This window comes from Emys orbicularis, chromosome 1 (genome assembly GCF_028017835.1).
Source record: "Emys orbicularis isolate rEmyOrb1 chromosome 1, rEmyOrb1.hap1, whole genome shotgun sequence".
Lineage (NCBI taxonomy): Eukaryota > Metazoa > Chordata > Testudines > Emydidae > Emys > Emys orbicularis.
The window spans coordinates 128,568,299-128,585,838 of NC_088683.1; the positions used below are offsets into that span (position 1 = coordinate 128,568,299).

At 41.6% G+C, this 17,540-nt stretch overlaps 1 protein-coding gene across 3 annotated transcripts in view; it reads right to left on the bottom strand.

Moving 5' to 3' along the window:
* ITPR2 (inositol 1,4,5-trisphosphate receptor type 2) overlaps window positions 1-17,540 on the bottom strand; it is a 336,580-nt gene that overhangs the window by 166,145 nt on the left and 152,895 nt on the right. For all 3 annotated transcript variants that reach the window (XM_065418887.1, XM_065418895.1, XM_065418878.1), the window contains 6 exons: window positions 17,389-17,478; window positions 17,138-17,263; window positions 15,770-15,892; window positions 13,752-13,952; window positions 9,552-9,803; window positions 3,659-3,784 (listed from right to left, as the gene is read on the bottom strand). In XM_065418887.1, coding sequence (XP_065274959.1) covers window positions 3,659-3,784; window positions 9,552-9,803; window positions 13,752-13,952; window positions 15,770-15,892; window positions 17,138-17,263; window positions 17,389-17,478 — 918 coding nt within the window. The remainder of the gene's footprint in view (window positions 1-3,658; window positions 3,785-9,551; window positions 9,804-13,751; window positions 13,953-15,769; window positions 15,893-17,137; window positions 17,264-17,388; window positions 17,479-17,540) is intronic.

Sequence of the window (17,540 nt, forward strand, 5' to 3'; positions counted from 1 at the left end):
AATGCATATGTGGGCCGAACGGACACTGCTATCAAAGTTCTCTGATCAGCAGCACAGGAATGCAAGAACAGCTACAGTGGAGCACCCATAGGGACACTACTTAAAAAAAAACAATTTACTGTAATACAAATACATTTTGAGTAGAACACCATATGAGTGGACAATACAAGGCACATTATAGGCATGAGTCAGTTAGGGGAGTCTTCAGAGAGCAAGGTAAGACCCTTAGGCATGAAGGACCCTGGAAAAGGCTTGCTTGATTGTAATGTATAAGAATAGCAAGGCATGGAGCGTGTGTAGTGTTTTTTCCCCAACAGCAAGAACGGGAATGGTTATGTAGACAGAAAAGCAACAGTAGCTATAGCATAAAACTGAGATAATAAACCCACTATTGTCAGTAGAGGGGTGACATTTTTCCCACCGCTCTAGTGGAGGTAAACGAAGGTTCAGTTACTAATCAACACTTTTTGAAAAGATCACAGACCTAAATCCATCTGGATGTGCTCCTGCTTTTAACTAAGCTGCATGCCAATTTCTACTGGAACCAGTAGCTCGAAGGCTCAACGTTCAGGATCCCAACAGGAATACAGGGAGCTGCACGGTGCTGGCATGGCAATTTTACCAACTGCCAAAACTAAATCGCAAAATGCTTTGAAGATTTCCCCCTCACTTGTCTAAAAAAACACTGCTGGAAAGCCATTGAAGGGGTCCATCTTCTTCCATCACAGGTCCCATAACAGAATGGCAATCCTATGATCCACCCTTTATTGGATCTTGAATCCGATAACAAAACTGGTCAACATCTCAAGTGGAAAAAGAAAGAAATCCAGCCGGAGGATACCACTAGCCATCTTCCACCTCAGCGCTCTCTAATAACACAGACTCCTAGTTCCCAGACTCACCACTGACAGGCAGTTGTAGCAGCTAAAAGAAAAGCGTTTCCCTCCCTCCCTCCCTCCCCCCAATGGCAGCTCTTTTAGCTCACGGGAACATAGAGGATCAAAGGATTCTTCTTTCTAACTATTTTGAGAGCTGCCATAATATCCTTTCATGAAGCTAAGAGCCTTCTAACAGTCCTGATGGCTACATAAAGCTGATGTATTTGCAACATGTGGACACTGCCTCAGCCCCGAAAAGCAGGTCTCAGCAAATACACTCAACAATCTAGAAAATTTGGTTACCCAGAGGGCCTGGCTGAAGCTTGGAACAGAAGAGAGCATTTTTGACATGCTCTTTTAGTGATGGGGAAAAAGAAAAGGAGCTACTAACCAGGAAATGAAAGGAACTAATTAGGCAGCTACCCAGAGGGCTTTGCAGGAGAGCAACACAAAAGTGCCCTTTTGCCATTCTTTTTCGGGGGGGGGGGGGAAGGGAGGGGAAAGGGCACACACAAAAAAGAATATAGGGACGGTTGGTGGGCTAGGCAGCACAATGCATTAACAACACACTCACTATTCCCCTCTGAAGATCTGGAGTTTAATTTCTCTTATTAGAGGACAAAGTGCAAATGAGCTTGATAGTGCCACGCGTTGTACCTCTATACCATTTGGCACAATTTAACGCGATGGGTGGTCTCTGCCCAGGAAAGTCTCTGGGTTGGAGTAGCAGAATGTGTAGAGAAGTGCCTCCCTATATACGTCTGCTTCTATAAAAATGGTCCTATTACAGAGCTAAAGCAAAGAGAGGTTTGTGGATGCTGCTACTGGAGGATCAGAATTGCACCATGTCAGATAAGAGCAACCCCTCTGTGGGAAAGGGATTAAGCAGAAGAAAATGCTGCTGGCTGTAAGTCAGAGAGGTTAAAGCCCAGAATCCCCTCCAACGAAGTTTCTGATCTTCATTCTCAACTGAGCCTGGATTGCCCAGAAGGGGCCTCACTGTAGGAACAGCTACAGAAACAAGACAGACAGCAGCTGTGTAGGGTTTGCAGAGGTCTCATTACTGATGGCCTTCTCCAAAAGAGAGAAGCACGCAGACATGGTCACATTATCCTGTTCCCTGAAACACTTAGCAAAAAAATAAATAAATAAAAATCTATTTGTCTGCTTCACAGAGAGGTGAAGAGACTCGAGCACCTATTGTACTGCACAAATATCTGAACTTATTCTTCTCTAGGCTATAAATCGTGCTAACTACAGGAGTGTGCTATTTTCTGCTGATAGGTTTCAAAGAAACTATTTCATGAGGCACTATTACTTTGGTGTGAAAGCCCACTGCAGAATTCAATTGCGGTTCTTTCACCTCTTTTTTTTATTTAAACTAAAGAAAACACAAGGAGTGAGAATTTAGTGCCATAAAATGTAAGGGACAAAGCCAGGCACCCAGTTTAGAGGTGTGCTGTAAAAGCAGAACAGCTCTCACCTCCAAACAGTTGTTCTGCATCAGGGATTGAATCCAGGGCCTTCAGCATTAAAAGCTTGGACCTCTACCACTTAAACTAAAGGAGTAACTCCATTAGCATTAGTTGTAGGCTCTTATACTTATGCGGCTCAATCTCTAGAAAGGGGGCACGTAACACACACTAAACCACTGGGTTACACAAGCTTCCCCATGTCTCTGCTAGTGCATTTTAATCTTCCTAAACTTGCAAAAACACCTGTTATTCTACCTCCTAGGCCTCTTGTAAGCAGAGACTATCAGTTATGACCATTCTTAATGTACTTAAATGGCAACTACGATGACACCAAGGCTATGTCTACACTAGCGCTTTTGTCAGTAAAATTTTGTCAGTCAGGGGTGTGAAAAAAGCCACCCCGACTGACGTACATTTCACCGACAAAAGTGCCAGTGTGGACAGCGTTGTGTCAGCGGTACATACTTTCCTGCCACCATAGATTCACCCCCAATGAGCGGCAGTGGCTTAATTATGCCAACAGAAGAGCTCTCTCCCGCCGGCACAGAGTGGCTACACAGGAGACCTTACAGCGGCACAGCTGTAGTGCTACAGCAGTGCTGCTGTGAGGTCCGTAGTATAGACATAGCCCAGGAAACGCCTTTAGGCTCTAAACCTAGGCTTTCACATAATGCTTAGAGTACTAACTGACAGTGTCACATAGCCTGATGCCATAGACTCTTTTAGGTAGTAAGAGCTAGGAGCTTGAAAAAGTGTGGAACTATACTTGCCACTTTTCTCAAGAAGCCGCACATGAAAAAGGGCAGACAGGGATGGCAGTAGGATAAATCAGCTAGCTGAGGTGACCAACCAAGGATATAGTCTCTTGCCCTGTGAGCCCTACCATCCTAAGAGCACAGGAGCACCAAGGACAATTGCATTTTTAATGACCCGTATAACGATGTGTAATAAATGCTCCTAGACCCACAGTAATTATGAAATTGATCTTGCTGATATACACAGAGTCTCTCACACCCACAACCCAGCCAAATCCAGTTTATACCTTTATCTTAAAAAAATGAAAATATCTCCAGGGTTCTGATGTGCCTTGTTAAAAGGATGGCAGTGCTTGAGATAAAACAGGTTAAATAATAAGAAAACTGTAATCGAAATTATGCACCATTAAAGAAGATTTCATTCATTTCACTGTCTCATCCATTTGAAAATATGGTTAATAGAACATATGAAGTTCAAGCAGAAAAGTTATTGCCCATTCAGCTATCTTAAATGTGCAAACTGTAATATGCAACGCATCATAAAACTTACCCTTGCCATATCAACAAGGAAGTTCTCAAATAATTTCCAAATGTGGTTACTAGCATAGATTTCCTTCATTTCCACCTCAGTGTCCACATAACAGTGATTAACAAAGTTCACATATGCAATCTTCACCTGTAAGAGCAGCAAATATAAAAAACCTCATGAAAATGTGACAATGAAAGCCATTAGCGTGTAAAATGTTTGAATGCAACTGTAATTTGACTTCCTTTTGCATATGCATTATGACACACTTGCCCGATATCACGTATGAAGTCTGTAGCAGAGCTATGAATACAACTCAGAATTTCCTGCATCCTAATCTAGTGCTTTAAAATGAAGGGCAGAGTTGTTCCCTAGGAGAGTTCTGTGATGGGACAGCTGCCCCTCACTGGCAGAAAAGGGGTTAAAGGTGACCAGACAGCAAGTGTGAAAAATCAGGCTGGGGGGGGGGGGGCTGAGGGGGGGGAAATAGGCACCTATACAAGATAAAACCCCAAACATCGGGACTGTCCCTATAAAATCGGGACATCTAGTCACCCTACCTGTCATCCAGTCCCAGCATCTGGCAGTCAGAGGCTTCGGAACACCCAGAGCATGGGATTACATCCCTGATCATCTTGGCTAATAGCCATTGATGGACCTGTCCTCCATAAACTTATCTAATTCCTTTTTGAACCAGTTTTACTTTTGGCCTCCACAACATCCCCTGGCAACGAGTTCCACAGGTTGACTGTGTTGTGTGAAGAAGTACTTCGTTTTGTTTGTTTTAAACCTGCTATTCATTTCATTGAGTGACCCCTGGTTATTGTGTTACGTGAAGGGGTAAATAATACTTCCATATTCACTTTCTCCACACCATCATGATGTTATAGACCTGTACCATATCCCCCCTTAGTTGTCTCTTTTCCAAGCTGAATAGTCCCAGTCTTTTTAATCTCTCCTCACATGGAAGCTGTTCTATTAATCATTTTTGTTGCCCATCTCTGTACCTTTTCCATTTCTAATATATCTTTTTTAAAATGGGGCAACCAGGACTGCATACAGTATTCAAGGTGTGGGCTCACCATGGATTTATATAGTGGCATTATGATATTTACTGTCTTATCTATCCTTTCCTAATGGTTCCTAACATTGTTAGCTTTTTTGATTGCTGCTGTACATTGAGTGGATGTTTTCAGAGCACAATCCATGATGACTTCAAGATCTCTTTCTTGAGTGGCAACAGCTAATTTAGACCCCATTGTTTTGTATGTATAGTTGGGATTATGTTTTCCAGTGTGCATTACCTTGCATTTATCAGCATTGACTTTCATCTACCTCATAGAGCCCAATGTTGGGGGAAGCAATGGAGTGGCCAGACCACAGGGCGTTTCAGCAATTCTGGGCTATGGAGAAGCCCATAAGCAACTAGGTAACACTGCTCTAAGTTAGGGCTGCTAGCCGCTCTAGCTTATACTGGTGTCTTGGCTGGTCCCTTAAGCAGCCCAGAATCTAGGATGCACAAAAGTAACTTAAAGTCCTGCTGCACGCTCTATGCTATATCGTTTAGGGGAGGCAGTACTGAATATGGTCCCAGGTTCTATACCCAGCTTTGCTAGAAGTGTCCTTGTGCAACCTCGCAGTTACCTCAGCTGTAAAATGGAGGAATGATACCTGCCTGCCCCCCGAAGAGTTATGAAGCCTGGCTCAATAAAAAAAAAAAAAAAAAAAGGAGTGTAAGGTACAAATAATTATTAATACCAGTCAGGAGAAGAAATAAGACTAACTCAGTCTCCTCCTGGTCCATAGTACATCTCACCTAGGCCCAAGCAGAGGGTGGCAGCTGTAGCTATTATTGCTGCATAATCCTGCCAACTGGAACTCTAGCTCTGTGCCTGGAACATGCTCATGCACCTGGCATGTTAGGGAGATTTGTAGAGCTGGAGCATTCTCAATGCAGATGAAATGTTAGAGGTTTGCCACTAAAATCTCTACTGAGCATTAGCAATTTTCAGAGGCTTCTGACTGCCAAATCTGGGTGTATTTTCATGGGGACGACAAAAGGCGTCTTTCTGATGACAGGATCATTGCTTGTTAAATTCAAGCTCCTGATCCAAACCCTGGCGGCACCAGAGCACTTCAAAGAAACGGTTGGAAAAATTTAACATTGGCAAAACCATTTATTTTCCCTTGGGCGTTTCAGCCACTTTTGTGGAAACTACCAAAATAATTGCAGCTTGAGGTAGAGCACAAAGATGGAAAATGTCAATTCTTATGGCAAATTTGGCAAAGATACAAGGAACTGAAAATGGGAACTATTAATGGCAAAAGTGATGGGCAGCCTTAATAATAGGTGTCTCTACCAGATCATCCTGTAACACTAAATGGGGATTCAAAATTTAGGCAGATTAATGCTCTAGGGTCTCTTGTATTTAGAGTCTTTGGAATGTGCAGAAAAGGAAACTTTGTAAGGCCATTTCACAGAAAGTTCAGTCTGCTATTTGCATACAGCCATGCCACCTTCCCTGCTTTCTCTTTTCAACTCTTTCAACTCCTCGAATGCTCACAATCTGCATGCAACATAGTAACAGGACTACTGCGTTTGGAATTTAACAAAGTGGTTCACTGCTCACAATAACACATGATATATGCTCGCCTTTCTGTACAACTCACTCAATATATTAAGTTATGATATAATGCCATTTATTTGCAAGGCATTTTGCAGAGAGATTACGACAATCTCCCAAAAGCCTACAGTCTAAGCCAGGACAAATAGGACAAGGTAACAGACACCAGTTTAGACAAGGGAGGATGTGGGGATTATTAATAAAGAGAAGACAGGAGGGACTGCTTACGTCTCAAGGGGGAGAGCTGAAGAAGAAAGGGTGATTGGCAGAGGAAGAGATGAAGAGCAGTAAGGTGAGAAGACTGGGAAGAGTAATAGAAACAAGAAAGGAAGTAGGTGGAAAGGACAGCAGAAATGTCTTTGGAGGCAAAATTACATACAATCTTGCAGGTGAGGAACAGAAGCACAAACGAGATGCAGAAAGACAGGAAGCCAATGCAGAATTTGAAGAAGAGTAAAGGGCAAATGATGTCAGCAGTAGCATTTTGGACTGACTGAAATGTGCCAGTTGATGTGCCGAATAGCCAAACAGGAGGTTACAGTGATAAAGAAAAGAGGACCTGAGAATGATGGGGGGGACAAAGAGAAAAGGGGTAGATTTAGGTGATGTTAAAAAGGAAGAACTTACAGGATCTCAAAAGAGACTGGACTGGGAGCAGGAGCAAGAGGATTCAGAGGAGAGTAAAGATTAGACAAAGGCTGCAGGCCTAAGAGACAGAATGAATAGTAGAATTGCAAAGAGAGGGAGAAAAAATGTGTTAGGAGGAAAGATAAGCCCAGTTTGGAGAGAAGGAATCTGAGATGGCAACTGGACATCCAGCAGATGTGAAAGTTATCTTCAGGCATTTGAGGCCTAGCGGGTCTCTGGGCCCAGTGAAAACTTGCAGGTTTACAGAGGATGCCAGTTACAGGGGCGATGACCTTTGAGAAGTTTGGAATAAACCTCCTGTAAAAGTTGGCAAACCCCATGAACCTTTGGATGTTTTGGATGCTCCAGGATTTGGCCCAATCCTGAACTACAGATACTTCCTGAGGGTTCATCCACTGACAGGCTGAACCCCAAAAATTCAACACGAGTGCTGTAGTTTGCTCCTGCAAGGAACAATTTCCCATCTGCAGCTGTTGTACTTTGTCCCTCAATTTCTGGTTTTCTGCTTGGAGGGCAACAATCTACTCCTGTGGACTCTCAGGGCCCTGGAGCGATGGCAAGGCGAGAACCCCTGCGATGTCCATACTCAGTCCAGGGATTCAATGATAAGTCTCGGAGGAGACTGAGGTTGGTCTGAGCAAGCTGTCAGGGCCCCTAACATGGGTGATCTGACCTAGTGGTCTGAGCCAGGAGTAATGTCCAGGTTGGGATAATGCCAAGGATCAAAGCCAGAGTGAGGAAGCAGGAACAAGGCTTGGGACTTGGTCTCAGAGGTCTGGGAAGCAACAGGCTTAGTGTCTAGTTGCTCAGACAAGGGATGGGACAGGAAAAGGAAGCTTTATACCCAGCGGGGTCCAATCAACATTCTGCTGTTAGTCATCTGACCCTACTGAGTCAGTTTCTGGTGGTGGGGTATTAGCAGCAGTTCCCTCCTCAGCCTGTGCAGTGTGGTGGTGCAGCTCCCGCTCAGCAGCCCCGTGGGCTTGAGTTTGAGATCTACAGTGCCTGACAGAAAGGCTACTCGAAATGTAAGACTGGACAGATAGGGCTAAGTTGGGGTACATCAACAGGGTGGTTGCCAAGAGGGAAGAGTAGGGGATGGAGTAAAGAGCCATGGAGGGACCATCAGAAGAGAAAGAGGGAAGGATAAGGAGCCATTAAAGGAAATGAAGAAGAGACCATCAGCAAGAGGCATGGAAGCCAAGTCCAGACAAAAAATGAGAGCGTGACCATGTTGAAGGTAACAGCCACGTTAAGGAGAATAAGGATAGAGAAATGGCCCTTTCATATATGCAGGAGGTGAATGAACATATATGTATTATATACAAAAAAACCTAGATTAAAAGAATGTTAATGCAGTAAATAAGGCCTAGAGCCACATACTAAATAATGAGGATAAAACAAAATATGGAAGAGCTGCTCATTAAATGAGCACTGTCCATCCTGTTCCCTGAATGAGACAGGGGTCTTGTGGAAAAAATAGTATGTGAGCATGTGAAAACTGTGTCATAATCCATAACACACAAGAGGGCCAAATTAAGGTTGCACAGGCAGCCTTAGTTCTGGCATTTTCTAGCTTTTGAATGCTTGGCTTTGTAATCTTAATATTCTTTTAACATACACCTCTACCTCGATATAACGCTGTCCTCGGGAGCCAAAAAATCTTACCACGTTATAGGTGAAACCGCGTTATATTGAACTTGCTTTGGTCCACCGGAGTGCGCAGCCCTGCCCCCCCCCGGAGCACTGCTTTACCATGTTATATCCGAATTCATGTTATATCGGGTCACATTATATCAAGGTAGCGGTGTACTTTGGATGTAACATACATATAATACTTTTTTAAATCATTTTCGACAGTCCAAAGTAGGGATAATAGACAATAAATTTAATGCAGTAAACAGAAAAGCTGTTTTTTTCCCCTAAACTAATGGCAGCAATTTAAATAAATCTACATATTTTCAACCAAGAAAATATCTTATTGTGATAGGGATGACCACAAAGTCTGATGTGCTTCTTTATTGTCAAATTACCTGATCCTGTAAAAAGATCATAGATCCCCAGTCCCCAACTAATAACTCATGGGCCAATTGCTGTGCAAAGTCCCGCTGACTTTATCAACCAAAGTGTAGAGTCTGAGCCAGCTCCTGCTGAATTATGAAACACAGGTGCTGGAACTAGGGGTGCTGCCGCACCCCCTGGCTTGAAGTGGTTTCTATTGTATACATGGTTTACAGTTTAGTTCACAGTAGTGTTGAACTATGCTTGGTAGTGTTCACAAGACTGAGCCTGTAGTTGCTATGAATAAAGGCACTTGACACCCTGGATGAAATCCTGGCCCCACCAAGGCAAAACTCCCATTGACTTCAACAGGGACAGGACTTCACCTCATACCTCCCAACTCATGCAGTGGGGATATTTTAGCATGGCAAACTCAACCATCATCGTATTGTTTCATGTAACAGTTTACTTCTGGAAAATGTTCTGATTTACTCTCTCATTTGTGCAGCTTAACAAACAGCACAGGTGACCAGGTGAGACTGCTTTCTGGACAAATATTCAACCTATTTGTTTTTTAGAAGCTCTGCAAATGTTTTTCTATTTATAATAATTCTTCAGTTGCTGCATTGTCTCGTCAGGCTTACCTCTGGTATGCAGTCATCATGGGTTACCACTCTCACTATGTCATCCAGTGGCAGGAGTGAATTGCACTTGATCTCCGTATATACATTCTTTCCTTCGGTACATGCTGCTAGCAGTTCCACAAGCGTGACGTGGTAGGCTAAGGGTCCACTCTCATCTGCTCGGTCTCGCTCTGAGCACATCATTTGAAGGAGGACTGGAAATGATGCTCTATCGTTGTAAAATATCAACACATCTTCACCTCCATTGATCAGCTGAAATGATAGTATGAAAGTCTGCCCAACTGCTCAAGTGCCCCACATTGTGTTCACTTTCAAATGATTCGTTTTGTCTCGCAATGTGCAAAATTTCTATCTGATTATATACAGAGCACTAGGAAAAATAGAATTTGGCTAACTGAGCGTACATTATCTCAGTTGCATACATCTGGAATAACTCCACTGAAGTCAGTTCCTTCAGAGTGAAATTCAACAGAGTTACTCCAGATTCTATGTCTACATTTATCTAAGTATGTATACCGCTCCCATCAGAGCACCTAAGCGTCACTTAAACGTTAATGTAACCTCAACACTGATGTGAGGTTGGGAAGTATTATCATCCCCATTTCATAGATGGGGAACTGAGGCACAGATTAAATGGCATGCCAAAGCTCACACACAGCAAGTCGGTGGCAAATACAAGAACTGAATCCGGGTCTTCTGTGTCTCAGGCCAGTGCCTTAAACACATAACTATCCTTCCCTTCTCTATGTACTAGAGACCATCTGTATCCTAGTATTGTTAATGTAAGGCCAGTGATTCCTTTTAAAAGGAAAAAAAAGGCTGCAGCTATAGATATCTGAGATGTGAGTAATATGAGTAACTCATTCATCCTGGAAGGCTCAGACATGCCAGGTAGACACATCCCAGAGTCAGGGTACATGTGGTGCAGCAAAATCCTGGTGGATCTCAGGGAAAAGTTTTGTTCCAAGTAGACAGAGTTCTTCTCTGAGCTCTCCCAATGCACTCAATATATCTGCTACTACATCCCTTGGGGGCTTGCAGCTTACTCCCTCTACTGTGCCAGTGCTACTTAGCCAGCTGGCATAGAGTGCATACATGGCCTTAGCCCTGCATTTTCCCCATCCCCTCTGGGGCATAATGCACCCTTTGGGGAGATGGGGGGGGGGGGAGAGACGGGCAGCCCTTATGCATCCCCAAGTGCAAGGGTGGCAACTGTACCTGGTAGAGCTGCCTGAAATTTTTCATTTGACATTTTTTGCACATGGCAGGGATGAAAAATAGGCTCTTTGGAAAAAGAAAACTTAAAAAAAAAAATAACTTTTCATTAAATTTTCCAGTTTTTCATCAAAACTTGAAAATTTCAAATTTTGAAGTTCAGAATTTTCTGAATTTTAATTTTTTCTCCTTTAATCATTGAATGCAACAGAATTAGTGTCATCTAGGGTTTTTTCCCCACCCATTTTTTTTCTCCCCACCCCCTTTTGCCACATCTTAAGTTTTCCAAAACTGAAAAAGTTTTTAAAACTTCTTCAGTTTTGGAAAAATTAGAGTGAGAAAAGGAAAAATGATAAAGTTGGGGGGAAAGTAATAACCCAAACATCATTTATTTTATTGTTCTAAGTGACAAAAATGAAAAAGAAGGGAGAAATGGAGGGAATAAAAATTCAAAAATGTGAAATTTTGACCTTTTAAAAAAAAAAATTCACAAAATAATTAAGAAATTGTTCCATATCAAATCCTGCAAGAGGGAAACAACTTTGAAATTTTTCATGGGAATATTTTTCCGTATGTCAGCCAAGTCTAGTATCTGTCCCTTACATAAGCCATTTACAGATTCCTTGCATGCTGCCCCATTTAAGAGCTAGACAAAACCTGGCCCAGAGTCACTTGCTAAAATGTGCCTTGAATGCCGTATATCCCCTACACTGTGTACAGAACGATCAGTTGCTGAAAAATGAGATTAATTTATTAAATGCATGAAGCAAGATGTTGGATAAGGCAATGGAATACAGAGCTACTTGTGTCATGACCGTGAGGGAACTTTCAATGTGAAGACATGAACAACACACAGAAAAGAGAGGGTGCTGCATCAGCAAGTATAGTGCAAGTGGAACAAAATGATCATCATAAAAGTAATGGAAGCAGAAAAGTACCTTATTTTCCAAGTTACCCACCCAACTATTTCCCCTCCAGTTTAAAGGTGATCTGGAAAGGGAACCAAACATCGATCCAAGCATAAAATTATACATTTGAATGTCCTCGCTAAAGAAACTCTAAGAAGCCTCCAGCATAAGGTCAGACAAAATTCCCACTCACAGTTGTGACTGAGAAAATGCTGCAGCACTTTGTCCCATATGAGTAAGTCACAACTAAGCAGTCTAGGTAAATATCAACAAGGATGATCAGTTCTGGATTAGCTGTTGACATTCTGTAATGTACATCATTCTGGAACAAAGACATACTAGAAAGCTCTGTTGATCCATTGATTGGGTCAAAGGGCCCCAAATAAGTCCTGTTTTCTTTTTTGTAATAATGTTTGTGCTGCTATGGCAACCTTTCATCCAAGAACCTCAAAGCACTTCCCTAACAGTAGCCTCTCAGGAGTCTTTGAGCTAGGTAAGTATCATTACATCCAGTTTACAGATGGGGCGACTGAAGCGTAGGAAGATAAGTCATTTGCCTAAAATCACAATGGTCATCTTTTTACCCCTCTCCTCAAAATGGTTCCTTTCTTGCTAATTCCTGAAGGAATTGTGATCCAAATGTCAGAGCTAAGTTCTTTTCATCATGCAATCATTCTGAAGAGGAAATATGGCAATATCTCTCATCACTAACAAAATATATTTAAATTGAAAAAAAAGAAAGAAAAACTGTGTATGATGAGAAGCTCAAAACCTATATGATACTGAGTGTAGGAGGGAAGGAACTCTAAAAGCGCTAATGCATAAGAATTGTTTGAATTACATAAATCAAAGGCTTGCAATTGATATTACATGTTAAAACTCTTCAGTCAAATTGAAAAAGTTGAAATAGAATTCATTAAAGGTTATCCATGTAGGATGAAGTTTTATTTTCTTAATTAGAAGTTTTTCTTCTTTATTGCTGTAAAGAGAATTTTCTGTACATCTCAACTCTACTTAGATCATGACTACAGCTCATCTCTGTTTTCTTCCTTAAGTTTCTTTTCCCAAGAGGAAAAAAAATTGCAAAGGAATGAAAATAAGACTTGGGCCCTAATCTTACCAACTCTTAAACTCATATTTAATTTTACTCACATGAGTTGTCTCATTGAAGTTAATGAAGTTCACATAATTACAGTTAGATGCATGAATAAGTGTGTGAAGCGCTGGGTGGATGGAGCCAGGCAAGCCCCCGCACCCTAACCCCGCTCCCTGGCAGGAGAGCCGGGCAGGCGGAGCGGGACAAGTCCCCGCGCCCTGACCCAACTCCCCAGCTGGAGCGTGGAGGGGCAGGGGGGACTGCAGGCGGAAGGGGTAGGGAGGGCCCCCACTTGCTCTGGCCCATGATCCCACAAAACCCTAGTCCGCCCCTATGTGTATCAAATCGTGCTCCCATGAGAACTCAAATTGGTGTTTTCCTACTAACTTCAATGGCATAAAGATTTGGCCCTACAAGAGCTGGTCTACACAGTAAAATTTACCAGGCCAAATTCTGAACTCCATTACTCTGGGTAAATCCACAGTAACTCCACTGACTTCAGCAGAGTTGCTCCAGAATTACACCAATGGAACTGAGATCAGAATCTGGCCTTTGGGATTGTAATGCAGTTCCACAAAATGATTATAACAAAGTTTGGATGAATCTATGTAAGCAGGAGCACGTTTTGTTAGAATATAGTGCCACAAAATGGTAAATTTTGCTGGGTAGATGGGATACAGCACAGGAGAATGAAGATCTGAGTATGGAGTTCAAATATTTCTCTGTTGCAAGTCCCAGAACTATAGCTCTACATACCATCACTGTAGCTCTTGCATTTTACGGCTAGTACTTATACAGATGGCCTTTCTAAATTAGATTTAACTCAAAAATATGTATGCTAAAATATTCATTATTAGTGGTAACATTTAAAATTCTAAACATATAATGCCAGCATGTTTCACTGGCATTAACAGCAGAGGAAAGCAACCTCAGAATATTAGTATGTGTGTTAAACAGATATAATATGAACAGTAAACATACCTCTGTCATTACCATATCCTGGCATTTCTTCACATATTTGCCATCTGCTTTTACAATTGTCTGCAGAAAACGCAGGTACTCCACGTGTCGGCCATGTGTCTCTATACAGTGTACAAAGTGCTGAACTACTCTCTCGCTAATTTCATTGCACAGGTGGTAATTGTTCATAAAGGCGTGCCGCATGGTTTCAGCTTCAAGCAGCTAAACAGATTTAAATCAAACAGCCTCATCAGAATGGCAGAGCTAGTTTATATGATGGACTGAGAATGGATACTGGGTGAGGGGATCAGAAGTCTCCAGGTCAGAGTAAAGGCACACTGAAAGGGCATCATGGCAGAATCCCCAACATGTGCCTGTTCAATGGGTAAACAGAAGCTTCAGGGACTGATTCTTATTTACACTGGCGTTCCTTTAGGCTACTTTTCCAAAGTGCAAAAAGGCCTAAAATTGTCATAAACTAAATTCATACCCACTTTAAGGATCTATACGCTGCTAGAGCACTGTACAGGGACTTTAGGGTAACTGAGAATCAAGCTCTTGGTCTCCAGGACTCTCAGCCCAGCACCCTTTACCAGCACTAAATTCACACAGAAATAAAAAATAAATAATGGGCCATATTAATTCTAGGGGATGTACTTAGGCCATTATGGCCTGTCAAGATTCTGTACTTCTAATATGACTATATTATTTCTAACAAAAGTGGGGTTTTGCTCAGCAGGCCTCTCAACCAGCAAGTTGAAAAGATCCTGGCTCTGCATGACAATGCATGGCTCGCTAATAACAAATGAAACAAATCAAAACATTTGGGAGATAGATGGGAAGAGGAGACTGACTAAAAGGGGAGGGAAGTGAATTAATACCACACTTTTCACATCTTAGCCTGTCCAAACAAGAGGTCAAGTTTTAGGTTTGTTGAAGAAGGAGGACACACGAGAAATATGTATTAGTTAATAAATAAATAATAAATAAATAAAATTAATAATAATAATAATAATTTGTATTACCATAATGCCCAGGGGCCCCAATCATAGACCAGGGCACATTGTGCTAGGCACTGTATAAACACAAAATAAATAAAAAAATAAGACAGTCCCTGCCCCAAGGAGCTGATCATTGAAGTATAAAACAAGAGATTGATACAGATAGACAGGGGAGTACAAGGAAACAATGAGACAATACCAGTCACCATGATAGGTTGTGGTCTCAGCACACTAGCCATCTAACCCATGTCATCTTTTGTAGGCATCTTGGCAAAGGAGAAATTTGAGGAGGGGTTGGCAGGTGGAGAATGAAGTAGCTTTGTGGATGTTTACGGGAAGTGCCTCCCATGGGAGAAAGCACAAAGGTGATTGTTTGAAAATTTAACAAGCTGGGCAGTGGAGGCTGACAGACATCCTGGGCTGATCGGAGGTTAGCATCGACTGCGCGATAGCGAATGGGAAACAATAGGTAGGGTGGGAATTGATTATGAAGGGACTTGAAAGTGAAGACAAAGTAGTTTATGTATGATACCAAAGAGAAGGGAGATACAATGGAGGGATATAAAAACGGGGTGATATGGTCAAAGTGACGGGCTAGGAAAATGATATTGGCAGCAGCAGCACTCTGAATGTAGGAGTAAAATACTGTGGGCTTGATTTGATCTCATTCACACTGCTTTACATCACAGTAGCTCCACTGATTTCACTGGAGTTACTCCTAATTTACAGAGGTGCAAGTGAGATCAGAATCAAGCCACGTGTGATATTCTGTCTTGACAATGAGACATCATGCTTGCAGATAACACTCAGTAAATTATAAATGCAATTTTGCTTTTCACTTTCAGAAATGGATCTCTTTAGAAGCAAGTACAAAGAATCACAATAAGAAAAAGGAAGGAAGTAGGAAAGGGAAAGAGAATTAATGGAGAAGAAACAAAAGAAACAAATTATGTATTTATTTATTTATTTGGCATTACATGTCAGTGAATCAAAATCAGCTTAATCTATTTTAAACAATAAATCATGTGAAATACTTACACCAGGAGTTAAGAACAAATTGAGGTTTTTGTGGAGGAGAACTTGATTCTGAGGATTTCCTCGACAGAAATTCTGAAGGAAAGTGTGGGCTAGATTCATAACTTCATTCATCTTTTCATCAGTCTACAGATAAAAACATCAAACATCAAAAGGGGAAAAAAATAAAACATATTTGCTAAACCTCCACAACACAATCTGATCAGTAATGTACCAATTCTCCTCCAATTTCCTGTGCCTTCCAAAGATGGCAACTCTCCCTCTAGCAAGAATGGCTGAAGCCACTTTTCTCCAGAGTGGCATGACGTGCTGTAATTCCCAGTGCTCCTGTCTGCCCGTTTTTGTTTGTGATTTGGTTTTATTTTGGCTCTACCACTAGATAATATAATAAATAGAGTACATCAAAAATAATAAAGCTAAGGACAAGATTTTCTAATGAGTACCTAAATTTAGGCTCTTAATTCCATATTTAGGCTCCTATCAAGTGCCTGATTTTCAAAAGTACAGTGCATCCCGTAGCTCCCACTGACTTTTAAAAATCAGACCAATTAGGTGCTTAAATATACATTTAGGTGACTAGATTTAGGCACCTATTTTCTACACTTAGAATAACACGTTAACGAGCATGTGGTGAGCCATTCTATGAACAAGTGTTACAGCTACTACCCTACTGAAGAGAACTGAACCCAGTGTCAAAGTCTGAACAGCAGATCATCAAATTCAGGATAATGTAAATGGAGATCACAAATGGATTCATGACATTTTTTTAGTGCTTACTACAGATGGATGCACCTAGTTTTCAAACAAGGGCTCCTGAAAAGGACATCGAGATCCTTCATTTTGGTGGTCAGATCAGTAAATCGGGGCCAAATCATGCTATCCTTTCTGAGGCAAAACTCTGGAGTTTAGCAAGAGCAGGGACTTCATAAGGATTACACGGTTTGGTCCTGAGACATATAAATGCCCATGTTATGTATGTACGGTGCCAATCTGAGCACCCAAATCTGTGCATCCTGCTGTGGGGTTCCATTTAGTCAATGCCTGTCCTTTCTCCCCCAAAATGACTGCTGTAGTACAGGATCTCTTATTCAAAGTGTGAGAAGACACCACCTTTATTTGGAGTACCTGAGGTGATGAATATTCATGTTTTCAATTATGTCCTCAGTATTTCGGCTCCCATGCTTAAAAATTCAGCTCGGCTTCCTTATTCTCAAAGTAGAGAATTAGGATATCATGATTTTGAGTCTGCTCCAAAGCCCACTGAAGTCAATGGGAATCTTTCCAGTGATTTCAAAAGGCTTTGGATCAGGTCTTTTAGGACTGTCCAATCAGTGACTTCCTATACTTACTATAAGTATATATTAGTCTAACCTTTTCATAGGGTATCTGCAGGAGGTCCAGCACCACCGAGTGAGCTCCCATATTTTTCAGCAATCGCTGCTGCTGATTCCGACATTTTTTATTCTGGACACAGAGTTTGCTGAGTCTAATCAAAATCTGGGGAAAGAAAAAAAAAAAAAAAAAAGAACCCAAAGCCCCCCCACAAAACTCAAATGTAAAGGATATAATGTGCCATCAAAACAAATATGAATCTACCGCACCTCATTTGTAGGTATACAAACCTCCTTAACAATGTTGTAATTATTACTCTTATTGCTGTCAATCTGAGGTTTTTTGGTCCCATCCTGTACTGGGCTTAAAATATTCGGTTCCTATAATTTAAACACAACCACAAATGTTTTTTAGTGCAGTTGACTGAATATCAGCGAACTAT